At 39.0% G+C, this 20,599-nt stretch overlaps 3 protein-coding genes across 7 annotated transcripts in view; 1 reads left to right on the top strand and 2 right to left on the bottom strand.

Annotated features, from left to right (window-relative positions):
• Positions 1-473: 473 nt before the first annotated feature.
• Positions 474-2,185, top strand: LOC306986747 (zinc finger protein 706). The gene is made up of 4 exons (XM_079590329.1): positions 474-572; positions 1,158-1,300; positions 1,420-1,549; positions 1,649-2,185. Exons 2-3 carry the CDS (start codon positions 1,166-1,168, stop codon positions 1,513-1,515), a joined length of 231 nt encoding a protein of 76 aa, XP_079446455.1. The 5' UTR covers positions 474-572; positions 1,158-1,165; the 3' UTR covers positions 1,516-1,549; positions 1,649-2,185.
• Positions 2,186-2,283: 98 nt separating this feature from the next.
• Positions 2,284-12,110, bottom strand: bmp8a (bone morphogenetic protein 8a). Its single transcript, XM_079590328.1, has 7 exons — positions 10,281-12,110; positions 7,759-7,951; positions 7,474-7,622; positions 5,912-6,103; positions 5,738-5,817; positions 5,308-5,418; positions 2,284-5,030 (listed from the first exon to the last, which is right to left on the bottom strand). Exons 1-7 carry the CDS (start codon positions 10,756-10,758, stop codon positions 4,881-4,883), a joined length of 1,353 nt encoding a protein of 450 aa, XP_079446454.1. The 5' UTR covers positions 10,759-12,110; the 3' UTR covers positions 2,284-4,880.
• A 52-nt stretch (positions 12,111-12,162) lies between these two features.
• The window catches only part of macf1a (microtubule actin crosslinking factor 1a), a 174,024-nt gene continuing 165,587 nt past the window's right edge, over positions 12,163-20,599 (bottom strand). For 3 of the 5 annotated variants that reach the window (XM_079590326.1, XM_079590327.1, XM_079590325.1), the window contains 5 exons: positions 20,283-20,345; positions 17,709-17,920; positions 15,998-16,111; positions 15,488-15,593; positions 12,164-14,325 (listed from right to left, as the gene is read on the bottom strand). In XM_079590326.1, coding sequence (XP_079446452.1) covers positions 14,087-14,325; positions 15,488-15,593; positions 15,998-16,111; positions 17,709-17,920; positions 20,283-20,345 — 734 coding nt within the window. In that variant the 3' untranslated portion in view covers positions 12,164-14,086. Of the gene's footprint in view, positions 14,326-15,487; positions 15,594-15,997; positions 16,112-17,708; positions 17,921-20,282; positions 20,346-20,599 lie in introns of all 5 variants that reach the window. The other 2 variants (XM_079590323.1, XM_079590324.1) reach the window with 1 other exon arrangement.

Genomic DNA, 20,599 nt, shown 5'->3' with positions numbered 1-20,599 from the left:
GAAATGTGTAACGATATTGTAAACTGAAAAAAAAAAAATTATATGGCGGTAAATAATTCCCAAAGCATTATTTTAACTGTGTCTTTTCATTGCTAAATCACAAAATGTACTTTACTTAATTATAGAGACGCAATTTTTTCATGTTTTCTTTTTATTGTATTTTATTTTATGTAAATAATATGTTATTATTGCCTTTTTATATTCGTTGTTAAAAAGGAATTGTGATAAAAAACTAAACATTTGAATCAGTGAATCGTTTTACGAATTAATTGATTCATTTGATTTGCAGATTCAGAATGCTTAATTTCAGCCACACCGAGATAAACGAGTGGCAACATAGCCTCGCGCTGCTATTTTCGCTTGGAAATAACAACGACACATGCACACAATAAAATCAAGTAAATAAAAAGTTATTTAGCCAACTCATACGTCTCTGGCCTGAGCATAGGGCCAGGGGATAATTTATTTAATTCTCGACAGTTTGAGGACTTTTATTATGTAAGTGCTTCTGGCGGAAGGTATTAAACGCGTCAGCAGTGGAGCTTGACTTCCTACCGTGTCTCAACGCTGAGGTATTGTCTTTAAATATTGATCAATCTGGCATATCTCATCTTATAGGTCTAATTTTGTTATTTATACATACGTTTGTGGTTTATGGTGATGCTATTTTTAATTCGATCGGTTTGTACATTGCAACTATGCGTCTTAGATCAGTTTTAAAGAAGGCGGATGAGCTACACGCTAACTTAATGTGATCTTCGCGGTCTCTAACGTTACTCTTATTTAGTTCAGTTTTTTAAACCAGGGTTATACTTCATTAAAAACATTACTCGGCATTTATACATTTCTAAAGGATTAATTTACATTGATTATTAACACGTATGGCGACATTTAAAATGTATGTTCTAATAAACCCCTATACCAATTATCCTATATAAGTTAACTCACTGATGCAAATTTCTTTTTAGGCATATTTTAACGGGGAAATTTCCCTACCAAATGAAAATGTCCTCATCGTTTGCTCATCTGCATGTTGTTTCAAACCTGTATGGCTGTGCTCAGTCTGATTCACCATTGACTTTCTTTGTATGGAGGGAAAGGTGGCTGATATGTCAGCATTATATCGGTCTACTTTATACCTAATGCATGTTTCTCAGAGAAGGCCATGGCTCGAGGGCAGCAGAAGATCCAGTCTCAACAGAAGAACGCAAAGAAAGCCGCTGAGAAGAAGAAAGGTCAAGCAGCGGATCAGAAGACTGCAGCCAAAGCAGCGCTGGTCCACACATGTCCTGTCTGCAGGGTGAGTGACTTGAGTTGTGTTACTTAAAGCAATATATGTGTAAAGGGTCGCTAGTTTAAGCCACTGTACCCCAACCCGGCACATCCTTGCTGAGAAATGCGATTATTCCCATTGTATAGACACAGATGCCAGATCCCAAGACGTTTAAACAGCATTTTGAAAGCAAGCACCCAAAGTCTCCTATGCCTCCTGAGCTGGCAGATGTTCAAGCCTAAAGGACACAAGAAACCGACATGGACCTAACACAGGGTGAGTCTAATACAGATATTATTAGATTCATAAAAGCTGTATTGGTCATTAGATTAGAATAATTGAATTTTAATTTCATGATTATGGTTTACTTTTCAGACCCTGGGGAAAGAAACAACATGATTTGATTCTGCCAACTAACTCGACTTGCTGTATATCACAAACATGGACCGTGTGGACAGAGATCTTAGGTTGGACTCAAGCACACCAGCACACTTTTTTTTTTTCCCTCTTTTTTTTTATATGTGCGTATTGCTTCCATCTCTTCAGAGTGTGCTGTGACCCAACAGTTTCATTGCCATGTGCTGTAACTTGTCATATTTATTCACCACTTTTCCAATGCCTTGTGGCGCTTGGTCCCTGTCAAGTATGATTTTAAAATATCATTCGGTGCTTCAATCCATAAAAATGTATGTGCCCTGATATTTTAACTGTGAACCAAATTGGAAAGGTGCACCACTGTGTGTATGCATAGTATTGACCAGGATTTAGATTGAGATGCATTTATTGACATGCTTAAAATGATCACAAATGCGGTAAATTTGCACCTGTTCAAATATTCAGAATGAGTCTGGACCCACGAACACGCTTTTGTTACTTTGTTTTCTAAAGTTTTCAATAAATGTATATGCATATAGTACATTTGTGTGTCATGGTTACTAGCAAGAACATCCAGAGGATAGATTTTTTTTTTTGTGACTCAAAAAAAGTAGAACTTCATGTTAAAATGACAACTGTAATATGTTCTACCCACTAATCTGAAAATAGCTCTTTAGCATTGGAGTTATTTCAATTTATGTGGTCATTTATGCATTGTTCAGCTAGCTTTAGCATCACTGTTCTTCACGTACTTTGAGCATCGATATCACAATAGTGTTAGACACTGTACTGCCACTTATCAATGTGGATAAGCATGATCGTCTCAGTGTTTTATGTAAATGACAAAGAAAGATAATAGGTCTATGCAATAATTGATTCTCTTACCATTCTAAAAAAAGATGCAATTGGGCAGCACTACTTCTCCGTCATCACAACTGCATTTATCTTGTAATTCTGACTTTTCCTCAGAATTGTATGATATAAATTCACTCAAATTCTGAAAAAAAAAAAAACTTGTTCTGAATTGCGAGTTTATCTCACAATGTAACTCGCAATTTCGTGATAGTCATAGTTGTGATATTTCAACTTTATACCATGCAATTCTGAGGAAAAAAAGGTCTTAATTGTGAGATGGAAAGTCACATTTACCTTTTTTATTCAGTGGCAGAAACAAGCTTCCATAGAATCTCCCATAGTTGTGTTCCCTTATCTTATTTTCAATATTCATATCACCTAACTGTACTACGCTACTAGCGTATCTCCAGAGACGACAGCCAATGAGCGTGAGGATTCTGTCCGACCGCATTTCAACATGGCAAAAGGGGTGAAATACATTGAGGGGAGTGACCATGGGTGGTGACCTGCGCCATATATAATACTTACAGGTGCTGGTCATATTATTAGAATATCATCAAAAAGTTGATTTATTTCAAGAATTCAACTTAATAGGTGAAACTAATATATTATATAGACTCATTACATGCAAAGTGAGATATTTCAAGCCTTTATTTGTTATAATTCTGATTATTATGGCTTACAGCTTACCGTATGAAACCCACGAAATCAAAATCACAGAAAATTAGAATATTACATGAAATCACACAGTAATTACACAGTAATACCATGGTCATTGAATCCACATTGCTTGAAGTCCAGTATAAAGTTTCCACAGTCAGTGATGGTTTGAGGTGCCATGTCATCTGCTGGTGTTGGTTCACTGTGTTGAGGTCCAAGGTCAACGCAGCCATCTACCAGGAAGTTTTAGAGCACTTCATGCTTCCTGCTGCTGACCAACTTTATGGAGATGCAGATTTCATTTTCAAACAGGACTTGGCACCTGCACACAGTGCCAAAGCTACCAGTACATGGTTTGAGGACCATGGTATCTCTGTTCTTAATTGGCCAGCAAACTCGCCTGACCTTAACCCTATAGAACATCTTTGGGGTATTGTGAAGAGGAAGATGTGATACGCCAGACCCAACAATGCAGAAGAGCTGAAGGCCACTGTCAGAGGGGCTCTCATAACACCTGAGCAGTGCCACAGACTGACCGACTCCATCACGCCGCATTGCTGCAGTAATTCAGGCAAAAGGAGCCGCAACTAAGTATTGAGTGCTGTACATGCTCATACTTTTCAGTTGGCCAGCATTTCTAAAAATCCTTTTTTTGTATTGGTTTTAAGTAATATTCTAATTTGGGATTTTACATTAGTTGTCAGTTATAATCATCAAAATTAAAAGACTGAAATATATCAGTCTGTGTGTAATGAATAAATATAATATATAAGTTTGACTTTTTTAATGGAATTACTGAATTAAATAAACTTTTCTAATTATATGACTAGCACCTGTATAGACCTTATTCACAGCAGCGCCATCTTTGGTTTTAAACGGGAATGAAAGTGAGGCTGGTACGGATAGATACATCTGTTCAGTGGGTTGTATACTATTATTAAATGTATTTTTTTGGACTGTTCTGCTGATGAAACACAACAAAAATATATTTCCAAGAAAACTCAGTAGACTAAAAACCCCAGACAACATGAGCTATGGAAAATTATAAGTAATCTAGGAGCTTTACAGCTTTTACATCGGATGCCATTGAAAACACAGTAAGTCTATCCTTTTCAGCCTCGCTTTCATACCTGTCGTGGCGCTGCTCTGAATAATGTCTACAGACAGTCTTCATCTCATGTAGCCTAAGTGTACACCATTCAGAATCAGATGACTCTTCACAAAAACAACTTATTTCTTGATCTGACATGTAATGCTCATTAACTAAATGATTTGGTCCATGTGTGCAGCCTTAGGCCTATCAAATGGAGTTTGTGTCTCTTTCCTTCACTATCGTGTGGGTGGTTTAAGTATTATTTTTTTTCGTGGCTTTGTGAATCGTAACATGAGGTGCCTGGCTGTTCACTACATGCTACATATGAAAACTTGTACAGTTTAAGTGTAAGACAACTGCAAAATATGTATTTTTTTTATTATGGGATGATTCCAACCTTAAATCCACTCACAATAAAATTGTGGCAAATATGCTGATTAAACCATCATGACACTTGAACTATCATTTGTCAATCATTTGGGACAGGTAAGAGCACTCGAATTTGGCTAAATAAATCTTTTAAACACTGTATATTACAAATGGTGCCTCAGAGTATTATAACAAATCTACATTTGTTTCAGATTTAAAACTTGAATGTACAATAGGAAAGCTGTGTACAGGAGGTTATAGGCAGCCACAGTTCTTGACCACCATGTTTCGATGTTTCTTGAGAATAACGTTGTTGTTGTCGTCGTAGAAGAGCACAGAGATGGGACTGAGTTTGGTTGGAGCGCAGCAGGCCTTGGGCACTTCATCTGGTCGGAGAAGGTGAACCTGCCAAAGGAGTCGGTACAGTTCAGAGGCATATACAGGGTTGCCAGGTCCTTACATCTAAAGTATAGCCCAATATGATTTTCTCCATATGGGTGGCCCAATTTACTGAATTTGAAATTAAAGTAGCCCAGTTTTACAGGAAAACTGCAGACTTGGCAAGACGGCATATATTCAACCAGCTAGAAAAATATATAATTAATATAGAAATAAAGAATCGGTTAATTTTCAACGGGTCTCCTAGCGTTGAAGTGAAATGTTAAAAGTACAGATTACGCACCAGAAGCTGGATCGTGGCATGGTTTGTGGCATTCATACAAGAGCCCAGAGGATAATCACATTCCCCATCACAATAATACGCAGAGTAACCTGTAGGCGCCAAAACCCAGTCCTGAAAAAGTAATTTTATTAAATCAATTATAAACACTCCAGGGACTTCACTTTGTATTACTCCGCTCCATCCCGAACGGTCAGTCTGTACATTAGTGGTTTCTCAGTGACTCTTTCTACAGGTTTCGTCAATAAGCCAATAGCTGGTAACAAGTGACCGTCTTCATGAGTGAGTCATTGAATCATTCAAAACACTGTTTAATTCTGCTTTTGCTTGTTTAGAACTATATCCATTGGCCAAATCAACTTTCAGTACCGTGTGTAACTCAAAATTAACTTTTTGTATGTCGTATAACTGTATAAAAGTCAGGCAGTCTCACCTTCCAGCCAAGGTCGCTGAAGCTGACATAGAGTTCATGTTTCTTACAGGCCTGGCGTCCACTGCTGGCATGATTTTGGTCTGGAAAAAGTGAGACGATCACAGCTCAAAGACAAATCATTTCATACGCTTCTTAAAACACAATCTGCCTCTTAAACCGCTTATTGTGGCTCACCATATATGCCGGGTCTGTTTGGGTGTGGCAGGTCGTACTTTGGTTTTTTCTTGCGTGGATTGTTGTGTCTCAGAGCTCGAGGTGGGCGGCAAGGGGCCTGACTAGCTCTGAAGAACGTCACCATGAAAGGCTGTTTGGAGCGCGGCCCGCGCCGACCCACCAGACCCACCCATGCGGCTGACAGCGACCGGTCTGAAACAACATCTCAGCATTTGGCCAATGGCACAGACCATGTTTTGCAAAGCAAAACCAAAGCATTGCCAAGATACAGTCTGACTTTAACATTTCATGTTAGACCAGAATTCATGCAAATATCCTTCAATAATATTTGGTCTGATGATAAATCTGACAGTAGCAAGAAAACATTTAACAATATGTATTATTTCAAACCATTGAGATTGAGAAACAGTGAAATCAAGTTGAGAGACCTAATGGAGAAGAACACACACACACACACACACACACACACACATAGTGTGTGTGTGTGTGTGTGTGTGTGTGTGTGTGTGTGTGTGTGTGTGTGTGTGTGTGTGTGTGTGTGTGTGTGTGTGTGTGTGTGTGTGACATTATCCTGGTTAAATAAACATTTCATTGTACATACAACATTTTTTATTTTATTTTTTATATTAACTATGAACTAATCTATTTATCAAAACCAAGTATAAATCTCAAGTTGGTGTTTTTAAGCAGTTTTACATTTATTCCAAAATAATAACTAAAACAATACTTTAAACAATACATTTTATTTGTGAACTGATGTTCAGCTGTTCTTTTTTTAGTGGTCGATTTCTTTTCAGATCATTAATCTCAGTAAAATGAACCTTTAATTTCACCAATCTGAAAAACCCAACAGTCACCATGTTTTCAGGCCATTTCAACTTTGATTTTGACATAATCGGTGTTATCTAATTGGGTGAGTTGTTTACTTTTTATTTAGTTGTCCTATAATGTTGTTCATTCAGACTGATTTGCAAACGTGGAACAGGCACAGAAACAAGAGGCGGTGTTATCACACGAAACAATCAAATCCAATCATTGCCTCCTCTCACACGACTTTCCCCCATTCATATTAATTTAGGGGGTCTGTTAAAACTCAATGGGCTCAGGGGAGGCAAGAGAGACGGGGCGTCCCGCTGTAACTTCACCTGTCGCTGTTAAACAGTGTTACTTTAGAAAAAAACGAGTGATTTATACACTTTTTAATGTCACATTTTGTAATATTTGCAATATGTATTATTTTCTTTTGAGGAGGCACTGCCTTTCTTGCCTCCTTGGATATACATATTGCTTGTTAAAATAATTGTTTATATTATTTTTGCGATGTTACGTGGTTTAACTTAGGAGACAATTCAGACCCTTCCCAAACTTTCCACTTTACAGCTCTATGGGTTGCCATTCACTCTTATAAAGTAGGCTACAAATGATGCGAACTAAAACATGGGTTTAACACAGGATTTCAGAAGTCTAGGAAGCAACATCCAGTCAGTTGTAACTTGTTAGACTATCAGAGCGGACTGACACTATGTATTTCGCCTCTGTAGTGTACATTAGGAATAGCTCACCCTCCTCAGTTTCCACGTAAAGGCGGATGCCCAGGTTGGACCGAGGATGGAGAAGCCAGCGATTGCTCGCAGAAGTCACATCAAATGCCAACCAGCCCTCCTGACCCGCTGGCACAGACTGCATGTCCAGCAACACCAGCTCAGGCTCCCTGTCAAACCACAAGATCACAATGTCATTCCCATTACAATGACCGATGTATTTTTGGAGTTTTGGTTCCTAAACACTAAAATCAAATGCTAGTTTAATACTCAATATTGTATGAAATGTCTTATGTGTGTACTGGCCTGTGTCTTTTCTCCCTCTGGATTTCATAGACAGAGATATGGAGGGTGCGGTTTGCACGCCAACCCATGGTAAGGGTTTTATAGATACGAAACTCAGCAGCGGTGACCGTCTCTCCCTGAGGAAGAGGAGTGAGATCGAAGCGGAACTCCTTCCAGTACGGCCGAGGCTGGAGCAGATCCTTCTCCTGCTCCACTGCGTCCACAAAGACAAGAGAGGGAGGTAAACACAACCGGAGGAGCGCGTGTGTCGAGCGAGTGTGAAGACGAACAGAAGACGGGGAACAGAAAAGGGAAGAGTTCTGACTGACACCCACGGCCCGGGCTCTGCACTGGAGTAATTACAGGAGTTGTGGAACTGCAGTCGCTCAGAGCACCACCGCTAATTACAGTCCAGCGCTCTATTTTTAGAGGAGTGCCCAACAGTATTTTCATCCACTTCATCTCATCTTTTTTTCCCTGCCTTTCAGTGGGGCCTGTAATTCGCCACAGCTGTGTGCCCACTACAACATCTCTGGTTCCATGAAGAACTTTTACCCTCCACAGAACCTTTCCAGTGCACGAAAGGTTCTTTATGTGGAACATGTTTCTTTTAAGAACTTCAACGGTCTACAAAAGCCCTCGTTTGGAACCTTGTCTGATCGCTTTGAAAAGCAATTCTAGACCTCTCATCAAAAAGCCTCATGATTTGAGGCATCATTCATGTTCACAAACAAGTTTCAAACGGGTGTTTAAATCACTAAACCACCTGAAGAATGAGCAGTTATAGCGACGCTTGTCTAAGCGAACACCAGTTACATTTGAGAACGGGGGGATACTGACCAATGATAATGGGGCAGAAAGATATGCAGTAATTGTAAATAGGATGTTAAACTGTTGTTTGTTTCGGACAGATAAGTATCGTCTGTGTTTGGGCTGAGACAGGAAGAGATGATGGAGCGATTGTGCGTCGGTCTCATTGTCAATACAAGCTCTCAAAACCACTGGCAAATCTCACTGTATATGAATAACTGGATTCTAATATTGCATTTTTGTTCTATAAAACAATTTTCTCACTGTATATGAATAACTATCTGGATTTTTTCTTATATTGTATTTTTGTTCTAGAAAATAATATTCTCACTGTATATGAATAACTATCTGGATTCTAAAATTGTATTTTTGTTCTATAAAACAATATTAGGCCTACTTACTTACAAAATATTAGGAAACCAGTCAGTGCCATTTGCCATTGTATTAGTTAAGATATCAAACCAAATGGCGCCTGCAAACAAAATATGCTAGACTTGTTCTCAGAGCTAACTGCTTTTTAGCTATTGCTGTAATGAGTTTTAAGCAATGGCATTGCATTATTTTTTATATATGATTTGTACATGCAAAGTTCTGTGGAAATATAAATTCTCAAGTTTACATAATCAAGGGTGTACTTCATCACATTAACACATGGAAGCCAGTTTCTGCCACATATACATATATACATATATATATATATATATATCAATTAATAGTTTAATATAATTAGTTTAATATTTGATATAATTAATGTGTTATATATATATAAACAGATATAAATAATATGCATATATAATATAATATATATATATATATGTATGTATATATATATATGAAGAGTTCAGATGCAAAAGCCTCTAAGTGCCATCTGAAATATTCTTCTAGAATGATCATTTTTATCAAGCTTGTATATTTAAGTTCAGTAATTTCACTTAAATGACAATTAATAGGTAATTCTTTATTGCAATTTAAGTGAAATTACTGAACTTAAATATACAAGCTTGATAAAAATTATAATTCTAGAAGAAAATTTCAGATGGCACTTAGAGGCTTTTGCATCTGAACTCTTTATATATACATAATATCATGTAATTGTGACTATGCCAGTGTGACTGTTTATTATTTAAATTTTATTTCACAATTAGGGCCTACCCTATTAAACATTTAGTTTCATGGCAGAAACAGGCTTTCATATTAAAAAGTGTTGTTATTGGTAACTAAATCTATTAAAAATATTTTTTCTTTTAATTAAAATAAAGCTGAAATAAAATAAATATTAGATGAAAAACTTGAAAAGGAAAAATAAATGACAATTTGAAATGTTGCTCTTGCAACTGAAAGTAGTAAAATCACTAAAACAAAAAAACTGAAACAAACAAATTAAAGCTAAACCAAAATATATAAAAAAAATTAAAATATGAAAATAAAAGCTGATTTACAATATTAATAAAAGCAACAGTAGTGTTAAAATAAAACCACACTGTTATTAACATGTTCCAGTTGAGTTTCCACTAAGTTTGACGACCAGAAAGTGTCTCAAAATACTTTTTTTGTAAGTATTTGTTTTATAATTTGAAACCCAATAAACTTGCCATTGTAAAATACTTTGTGTTGTCATTCTTTTAAATAAACATTAAATGAACATGACATCTACATATTTGAAAGTGTGCTTCATCATGTCCACGATACGTATAGTAAGTGAGGACTCCTGTTAACCCTAACCAGTCACTTACCCAGGTTGACAAAGCTCATGACCGTGTCCGCCTCACTGACCACCGTGCCGAGGGGCGGTGTGTGTGTGCTTAAGGTGGGCAGCGCGGCATAACTGACCACTTCCGGAGTGAAGCCCAATCCCGGTCCATCATTGGCGTCGGACGACACTGCGTGGTAAAGGTCCAGCATGAAGAGCGGGGCGGAGGAAGGGGGCCGCAGTGGCGGGTGAGGTCTGGGCCGTCCCGGTAGACCCAGAATGGATAAAATCTCCTTCTGCATCTCCTTCCTTTCCCGACCGCTGAGCCTGCGGAAGCTGGAATGAACCACTCCTTCCACCTGACCCCAAACACACAGCAACATGCACAGAGGGAGGAAGATGGCCAGAGGGAACAGTCGGGTTCTCTTGCTCTCCTTCCTCCCTCTGCTGCGGCGTGGGGACACAAACTCAACCACACGCTCTTGTTTGTCCATTGGTGTGGCAGAAGAGCTCTGCTCCATTGCAGCCGTCTATCTAGATTGGTATTTGTCCCTCCGAAACCTCTGGGTGTTTACCCGACGTCGGTCTTCTCTGGAATGGTCTGACTACCGTCTTGAAGTTCAACTCTGAACAACACTCAAACGCCTGAGCCACTCAGATTCCACAGCAGTCATCGTTATTTGTAAGAGTGCAATGTTTACTGCTACGAGCTGCTCAGTTTATCGCCTCCTGACAGTCGTTCCTCATGCTGTCACTTTATTTACCAAACCACAGGGCTTCTCTCATAGTCTAGCGTGCTTACGGAGCTGGACGACTAACAATGTCCTAGAATCTGGAGGAGAAAACAAACACGTCTCACTAGAAGCCCAACTCCTTTCAAAGGTGATCTCTTAAGGACGAAGCACAATGTGAAATTAAAGTCTTTGCGTAGAGCAAATAAAAACAGAGGGCCGCTTCAAAGGTTCCTGGATCAAACACAACACCTGCTTCTGCTTTTGAGAAGATGTGAGACGCTACTCCAAGCTAGTTTGAACCACAGAAAGTTAGAAAACTCTCTTGCAGAAATCAATCAATGTTGGTTTTAAACGTTTAATCCAGTGTGCGGAAATATCCAAGAGAAATCCACACTTTTGAGCAAGTTGTTGATCAGAATAGTGTCACTGTCCCCAAACGTTGTTCTGGATTTTGAAGTTGTGGGATCCCAGTGGACTGTGGTATTCTTAGGCTGCGTGCTGCTTGCGCTGAAGGCACAATCTGAACATGGGTGTCCTCTTTCCCTCCAACACACACGCTTACGCAGAGGGAGTGTTTCCAACGTCTGAATCCTCCTCCCTCTTCTTCCTTCTCACCTCAGTCTCCATCTACCCTATCAAACCGTCCCATCTTCCACACATACCTCACAAATTGCTGGCAATTATCGTGTGGTTTGGGGATGAAGATGTGATCCAGCCTTTGCACAGACTAGAACTGAGTTCTTATGGCTAGGGTAATATGAAAACTATATTTATATTCTGTGGTTTCAACAGTAGCCAAGAAGTGACAGATCACTGCAGTTTCACTGAAGATATAAAAACTTGGTGTGGATATACAATGAAAACTTAAAAGTGTCCATGCAGACAGGTGCTTTAAATATGAACCAGTGATAGAAAGGGTCTGTACTTCACCTAAAACCATTTTCTCATATACATAGTTTTATGATATATTATTTGAAGAACTATATTACTCTATTAAAATGGCTATTTAAGACAAACAGTTCAGATTACTGCTACCTAAAACCTTGATATGCAATTACTTTAGACATTCTATATTTATATAAATATAAATAAATCATGTATTAAATGTGTATATGCACACATATATACACAAAAATAATATATTAATCATATATACAAATGTAAATGAATCATTTAAATGCGGCCATGGACATGCCATTTGTCATCTACGCAAATAGACCCATATAAATGGAGACTTTAATACATGTTTTTAACAGGATTTGATAAAAGCACTCATAACTCTTTGATTATGTGCTCAGCTGATTGTGAAAATGAAATGACACTGCAGGGTTGCGAGATGCCATGAGAGCTCGGCTCTGCGGTGTGGATGGTGTTTGGTGGGAAAGGATGTGAGTGGGTTTAAATATTTGTATATAAACACAGACTCACAGCTGCAGAATGAAGATGATGGAACACCACCCTTCCCAAACCCCATCCGCTACATCTGACCACCAAACATACACAGAGTCCAGTGCAAACACACACTACTTATATGTGACCAACACGCACGGCTCAAACAAAGGTGCTTCTATTCACTCGCGGGGCCATTTTTGAACTCCGAAATGACTGTAAATCTTATATAAAAGAGCAGTGTTCGAAACTGCACACACACCAAAGGCTTGTCCCTTTTTGAAGATTTAATGGGGTGTGTCATTATCTCTACTGCTTGTAATTACTGTGCCATTTCCTGTTAACTGTGGCATCCCTGCACGCTCACACACACATGCCACTTAACAACATGAGAATCAGACAGTTGTACTGCAAGCATTGTTTTAATACAAAAGAGAACAAAAAGGATTTATAATCATAGCTTCTTTACTTTTACACAATTGCACCCCTGTTTCTCTCAGTCATGTCAAAAGAGTAACACAATCAAAAGGTGGATCCTTTCATAGCCCTCACCCCCCTCCCAATGACACAATAAATAAATAAAAAATCACCTTTCTTCAGGTATTCATATACTTCAGCTTGTCAAAAGACAAGATTCAAAGCGCTGTTTTTAACGGGGGCCGCGCGAGCCGCCCCCATCATCCATTATTTAGGACGCTTCCTTCACGAAAGGACAAGTAGGAAGCCACTTTTGACGTCATCTAAAGTGTGTAGTCACCGGCAAAAAGGCCACCATTGGAATCAGTAAGCTTCCTGGTCAGTTAACATCAGAAATGATCAGTCAAAAGCAATTCATTACGTCAGGAGCGGATGTACAAAACCAAAAAGAAGAGTGATTCCGCTTGTGTTAATACTAGTCATTCTCAAGAGTTGATATGATACTGCAATCACAAATAAATACAGCTCTTTACTCTAGAAAACAAACAAAACGTCAAGATTATAAATTAACCATGAAACAAACATTCACAATTGTAATCATTTTTGCATACTGTGGGAAAGCTCTGTAACATGATGTCTGTAACAAAAGGACACAACTAGACTGCGGAGAAGACTGTGGGTGCGAGTGCGGGACACTCGTGTGCTGTGCGCAATAGGGGTTCCTTTAAAAGGATCACGTGTGGCGTGAAGGATCTAGTCTTCTCGTCACAAGGCTGAGATATGTCTCCTCCTCCACTTCCTCTCCTTATTACTGCGTTAATTTACCATGACAGGAACTACCACACACACACATACATACACACACACACACACAAGTCCAAAAAGTCCCAAGTGCCGAAGAGGAAAAGGTCTCAGTTTTGAATTGACTTCCTCTTGTTAGCAGTGGTACAGACACCAGCTGGTCTGTATACATGTGGAGAGGGCGAGTGTGTCCAACCAAACATCTCCAAAGTGACAACCATGCATGTCTGTATGAGGTTTGGAGAGCGACGGGCGGTTGCATATTCATAGTGATGAATAGTGGGAACCCCTGGTGCAGAATTGATGTCCCTCTGTGTACATCTGCTCACACAGGATGCTCTCCATCGCACATTCAAGAAAACGAAAGTCAGTTAAATTAAGGACATGATGTAGAACACAAATAAGGCAGCATTATGGTAGGTATTAATCTGGGTGGTGTAGCAGTGTGCGGGCGCTGGAGAGGTGAGAGTGTTTTGCTCCTGCTGGTTAAATCTGAACCACCTCAGAGTCATTTCTTGCCCGCTGGTGTTTTGGGGCTAGGGGTCTTCTTAGAGATGGTGGGGATTTTGGAGGGTTTGGCCCCAGGCCGGCGAGGGGTGTCTGAGGTATCGGAGCAAGCCGAGCGGGTCTCCATGAGCTCAGACGTGTCTGAAGCGTCGCTGCCCCTTCGGCTGCTGGCTCGGCTCCCAGCGCGGCTCCCTGCGCGACTGGCTGGGCCGCTCGTCGAGGACGGAGTGCGTTTGGTGTCTGATGAAAGAAGACGATTGGAGTTTAAAGGTACAGTAATAAAGTACATAAGGATGTATTACAAATATAAAAGGAGTGTCACATAAAAACAATAATGTAAAATTAGTAGTGTTGGGAGTATCTACTAAAACCATCTAAAAATAGCAACGCGACTAACCAGTATTTGGCTAGTTTATCCAGCACAGAGGTGAATGTGATATATGTGTTGTGCACAAAAGCAAGCAAGCAAAATTATAAAACAGAATTTATTAGTTTTGGAAAATTGTTTTGTTTTGATGCTTCAATATATATATATATATATATATAAGTTTTTATATTGATATATTGAAATGCTTTTCATCACTATATTTTGACTAATAAACACTTCTGTGGTTTCTAGTTTCAGAATTTAATGTACTAGACTTTACTTTTTTGCTATATTTCTATATATGTCAAAGTATGCCATTTAGTTATACATTTATAATAGTGTGCTGCAGGAATGAGTGTTTTTTTTAAATGGGTTTTTGGTTAAATATCTGAAATAAAGTTTGTGGTGAAGTGAACACAAGCTCAAGATATTTTCACTTTTTATTCTGTGACACAAAATACATCAGTAATACCCCACTCACTTAAAAAAAGTGGCTGCTAACAAGTGGCTAAATGGCACTACAAAGATTTTCTGGGACATTAAATGTCATCACGCTGCAGAGGTAAACTCATCTACTCTCACTTGTTGCATCTTTACAGCGTTGTGTTTATCCTCGCACTCTTGCAAACTATTCTAACTCAGTTTCCAACTTGTAGATCTTAAATAGAGATTTTTCAGAAGCTTAGTGATGGTGAAGTCATGTGACCAGTTTGTTTATAAAAAGGTGCAGTTTGTTTATAGCCCACATTTAGATTTTTGCTTCTGTTGATTGTATTTAGGCTTCAAAATTCATAAAAGTTGTGTTCATTTGTGTGAAAATTGTACTGAACAAAACATGTGAGAATCATAAAACGTTGTTGACTGAAGCACTAACATATTGCCCACTAAATAGCTTCAGAATAGTAGTACTTGTTATTAGCTACATTTTCCTGAAGGGTTTGTTTGAACCAACACTGGATATTAGATCGATTTAAAAGTCCCCTTTAACTATTGTGCTGCAGTTGTGAGAGAGTGAAGCAGAACCGGGTTTCGTACCGGAGCGTCCAGGTTTAGCAGCGGTTGGTGTTCCACCGTTCTCACCAGTTAAGGAGCCACGGCTGGAATGGAAAGTTGGTCTCTTCAGTTTAGTTGTGGAGCCTCCCTGTAAAGAGAGAAGGTTTATTACAAAATGGCAGATCTACCTGTGTATCCCCAGATAATAAACCTAACAGATAAGTCTGTTTTTTAAATTTAGTTAAAAATAACTGGAAACCAGACGCTGCTTTCGTCTACGCTCTACCATGACATGGATGAAATCTGTCGACTATCATAACATAAGATGGCTTAACAGAATAATTCCTAAATTAACATAAGTAATGTTTATGCAAAGCATCTTTTTCTCAAGACAAACTATGTTTTCTGTCTGTTGTACTGGAGATTACACAGCATAAGGTCACAGATTTTCTGGGTCATCTACCTCAGTTCCTTCCCATGTGTAAAGATCAGGCCGCTCTTAAAGCTTTTATTGTTAGTGTGCTAGGGCACTGGGAGGGGGCAGTGTGTTACCTCATGCCCAGGGGTCTGGCTGTGCTCTGGGCAGGACTGGCACTTGGTTGGAGTTGGAGTTTTACTGTGTGCCAGCCAGGGCTTGGCATAGTCACGAGATTGGGATTGGGAGGACTGGGAAATGCGGCAGCAAAAAGGACAAGGAATAGCGGAGTAGCAAAAAAAAAAAAAAAAAGCAGTGGGAAGAAGCCAGGATAATCGGAAAAAGAGTAAAGTAGAGGGAGGCGATGCAGCACAGCAGAGCGTAGTGTTTTTGTAGGTGGAGATGAGCGCAAACAGGGAGGAAGGCACATTTTCCAAGCAAGGGAGGGGAGAGGGACAAAAAGACAAAGAACAAATAAAAATTTCACAGATGACAATATGATTCTGACATGCAGAGACAATAGTGATCATGTCCTGACCCCGAAACAACAATCAGAGACAAAGAGAAACCATCCACCGAAAAAGACTAGCGACAGATTGAGTCGGCCTTGCCAAGTAATTGCATAAAGTGTATTATATATATTTATTTTATTCCATTTTTTATAACAATACCATTAAAAAGTTTGGGCTCGGATTTTTCAAAGAAGTCTATTATGCTCATCAAGGCTGCATTTATTTGATCAAAATTCATTAAAGCAGCAATTATATGAAATATATTATTGTAATAAAAAAAAGCAAAGCTGAATTTTCAGCATCATTACTCCAGTCTACATGATCCTTCAGAAATCATTTTAATATGCTGACTTGATGCTCAAGAAACATTTATTATTAATTTTGAAAACAATTTATTTATAACTTAGAAAAGTTCTGTCCTAAATCTGAGAATATTTTCTAAGATCTATCTTTTCAGTCTTTAAAATTTAGTTGACAACATAAAACACAAGCAATCAACACACATTCAAATACTGGGACTTACAGATGTAGGCAAAGACCATGATTAACAGACTATGATTATTAATCAGATATGAAGTATGATGTTATGTTAAGTGACATAGGACATTGCTGCATATATATATATGGCGTTTGGATGATCATTAAAAGTATATAGCTGCAAAGGTATTTCCAACTTCGTTTTACTTAAGCGAATAACAAAAAAGAACTTTGTATACGGGGCCGTGAGTCATGTTCAGTCTCTTGTATGTTACGTGTGCGAGCACAAGCAATACGTTTCTGGCTGCAGTTTACTAAATAACTACTGGTGTAGCTGATAACAAGGGTTTCTGAATTTTACAACTAGCCTCTAAGATTTTATCTCTTGTTTTTGTAAAATGCTAAACATCATTACAGATTCTGCAAATGGTGTCTAAACAAATGCTTGTAAACAAGCATAGTTCAAAAGTTCGGGGTTGGTAAGATTTCCACTGTTTTTAAAAATCTCTTATACTCACCAAGGTTGCATTTATTTGACCAAAATTACAGTAAAAACAGTAATCATTTAAAATGTAACATTATATTGTTACTACATTTAAAAATAACTTTTTTCTATTTTAATTTCACTTTTGATCAATTGAATGCATCCTTGCTGAATAAAACTATTAATTTTGTTAAAAAATAAAATAAAAAAAACTTACTGACCCCGAACTTTTGAACAGTAGTGTATGATACAACTGGAAAAATGTTTGAGACTTTAGTTACCCTCTATTTTTTTATGAAGACATTAGTATACAAGACACCAAACAGTAAGTATGGGTTATTATAAGCCTATGCAGTGTAATATGGTGACTCTCACCCTTGAGGATGCTGTGGGAGTTGCGGGTGCAGAGGGCAGAGAGGCGCAGCTGTGGGCACTGTGCGACGCCGACGAAGACGAGCGGGTGGGTGAGGCAGTGCGCGACGAAGGTTTGGATCGACGCCCCCGGGACCGGAAGGCCGCCAGACCCTGCGTAGCTCCCTCTGGAAGAATGAACTTCTCTCGAAGCTCCAGGTTGGTGCGTCCACGAGCTGCAGTGAACGAAAGGAGGAGAAAGAAAGCTGTAAGGGACGATGATCAGGTGGTGAGCGGTGCGAGTGGAGAGACTCAACACTTTGACTCAATGCAGACAGAGGGATCGGTACACCCACTTTAAAAGCGGCCAGTGCACGTGGTGGACACGATGCAGGGGGTTAACGGTGAGTCATTGAGCAAGCATCCTCAAAACAAGAACTCAATAAAAAAAAAAGCACAACTTCCCTCAGCCCACCACGTAAACCAGAGCAGGCGCATAAACAGCGTCGAACGATACCCGAGGGTCATGCCTGATAATGCTTTTAGCAAACACTGAAAACCAACACAAGCCTTCACAGAACATTCTTAATTAACAGATACTAAACGCAGCAGCCTTTGCAAAACACACAGACCAGAGCAGCCAGCTGAGAGAGAGAGAGAGAGAGAGAGAGAGAGAGAGAGAGAGAGAGAGAGAGAGAGAGAGAGAGAGAGAGAGAGAGAGAGAGAGAGAGAGAATGGCAGCAGTAGCTGTGGTCAGAATTTGTCTGTTATTCCTTCAAGACATCAGTGTTGAGGAGTAACTAACTAAATTCACAGACAATTCATTTTCAGTAGCGTTATATTGGAACATAACACGTAGCCTTACAGACAAGCAAAATGAGACAATCAAACACACTCTCTTAAACTATCCCCTTTCTCTAAAGTAGCATTGGGAAGTTGGATTCGTTTTGTTTTGATAATTCATTGTGCGAAGTCCCTATTAAAAAAATTAAACTATTAAAAATGTATTTCCATTCATTGAAATACAGCTGAAATGAATTAAAATATAAATATTAGAAAGTAAAACAACAGGAAAATTTTTTTCATTTAGCTTTAGAAACAGTGAATATGCTTGGCATTATATTACTAAAAACTAAACGAAAATGTAACGAAAAAATAAAAATATAAATAAATACTATGATAGTATATACATAATCCTAAAAATGTCTTTCCAGTTTCATTAACTGTATTTATGAGGAAATGTATCTGCTGCTTCATTAACTAATACATTTATTTTTCTGTGAGATATTTTGCTTGAAAAGTAAGCTTGTGCTATCTTTCTTCAAATAAATGCCACTTGCTTTGACATTGTCATACAAAGCAAAGAAACCGAAACATTTTTAAGTGAGGCTGATGTGTACAAAAACCATTTAGGGTCACTGTGGTTATTTAACAAGATCCTGTTTTCTAAATAGTTTCGGTGTTTTTAGAGACTTTTTGTTGTTATTTTGTAGTGCGGCGAATTCATTTTTCAAAAGTGCATCTTGACTGTAGTTCAACTCCTTTCAATTATACGTAGCTTTTAGCTTGGCAAGCTACAGTTTCAAAGTAGCTTCCCCAACACTGCATGACACTCACTTTTCCATCAAACCCAGTAAGAGCAGGGCAGTTGATAACTGCCACACCATATAATTTCCTCCCCTCAAAGCAGGTGGAGCCTGTAATTCATTTCTCCATGAGTAATTGCTCTTTAAGAGTTGCTTCAAACAATATTAGAAACCCCAAGCCTGGCCACACCCTGGTCCTGGATGCTTTTTCATTTGCAATATTCATCCAGGACACACATGAAAGGAATCGAGCCCAGGCCTGGCCAAGCCTGGTTTGAATGGTTAGCATGATGCTAGCGGACACACAGACCTCACATAGTCCTTACGCTCTCGCACACGCCACACATACTAAGACACAACAGTGATGGGATGAATCCGAAGCTGGACGAAAAGGTTTAGAGGCTCAGAATGGAATAGACAGACAGATGTTGTCAGACAGGAAATGAGTTAAGAGGTGAGAAAGGAGAGAGAATGAGGTACCTCTGCAGCAGAAATAGCCAGGAGTAACCGTCACTGAGAGACACAAGAGACAACATGAAAAACACGCATTCACACACACACACTCACGTTCTGTTGAAATGGATAGTTCACTCAAAAACCAAAATTCATCATTTAATTTACTCACCTTCAAGTCGTACCAAACATGCGTGTTCAGAACGACATGAGAATTAAAATTTTTGGGTGAACTTGTCCGTTAAGACTTCTTGCTTTGCAACAAAAGGGAATAAACTGTCTACAAACACCATTTTTGGAATATAAATACTGTATGCATTAAGTAGTATTTCAAATCAAAATACAGGAAGTGATGTAAATGGCTGAGCCAGAATTCTCAAAGCATAATTGGCTCGTAATGAGCACCAGGCGTGAGGGTTAGATCAGTGTCATGGTCAGCAAAGCACAGCAAAGCAACAAAGAACCAATCAAAGTGTGAGTGAAACGGAGGCAAAGAGAGGGGAAACCAAACGAGGGAAAAAGAAGAAAATCCGAACGAGAAGGAGAGAGAAAACCCAACCTATGCGAGATGATATGGAGCTGCTGGAGTCAGAGCGCAGGATTTTTAGTCCTGGATGTTGCACTGGGGAGAGAGAACGAGAGATAGGGGACGGGGCAGAGAAAGAGGGAGGGAGAGACCTAAGGAACATGCACCATGCACTACAATTGTATAAAATAAAAATAGGAGGATGACAGGGAGAAAAGAGAGAAAGAATGGGCCAAATGTGTAGGCCATGCATATAAAAAGAACCACCGTGGAAAAGAGGTCAGGAAGTAATGGGGAAGTGATGGAAGATGAGATGAAAGTGAACTCAGATAGTACTAAAAAGATGAGAA

The sequence above is a fragment of the Phoxinus phoxinus genome, assembly GCF_949152265.1.
Source record: "Phoxinus phoxinus genome assembly, chromosome: 19".
Taxonomy (NCBI): Eukaryota; Metazoa; Chordata; class Actinopteri; order Cypriniformes; family Leuciscidae; genus Phoxinus; species Phoxinus phoxinus.
This window is presented reverse-complemented; position numbering and strand designations above follow the sequence as displayed.

What these genes read in the sequence shown, in the direction of transcription:
- LOC306986747 (XM_079590329.1), top strand. Translation starts at nt 1,166, where the DNA reads ATGGCTCGAGGGCAGCAGAAGATCCAGTCTCAACAGAAGAACGCAAAG. An exon ending in ACACATGTCCTGTCTGCAGG is followed by an intron (nt 1,301 to 1,419) that starts GTGAGTGACTTG and finishes CCCATTGTATAG; the next exon opens with ACACAGATGCCAGATCCCAA.
- bmp8a (XM_079590328.1), bottom strand. Translation starts at nt 10,758, where the DNA reads ATGGAGCAGAGCTCTTCTGCCACACCAATGGACAAACAAGAGCGTGTG. An exon ending in CATGAGCTTTGTCAACCTGG is followed by an intron (nt 7,952 to 10,280) that starts GTAAGTGACTGG and finishes TTGTGGACGCAG; the next exon opens with TGGAGCAGGAGAAGGATCTG. An exon ending in TCAGCGACCTTGGCTGGAAG is followed by an intron (nt 5,419 to 5,737) that starts GTGAGACTGCCT and finishes TTACTTTTTCAG; the next exon opens with GACTGGGTTTTGGCGCCTAC.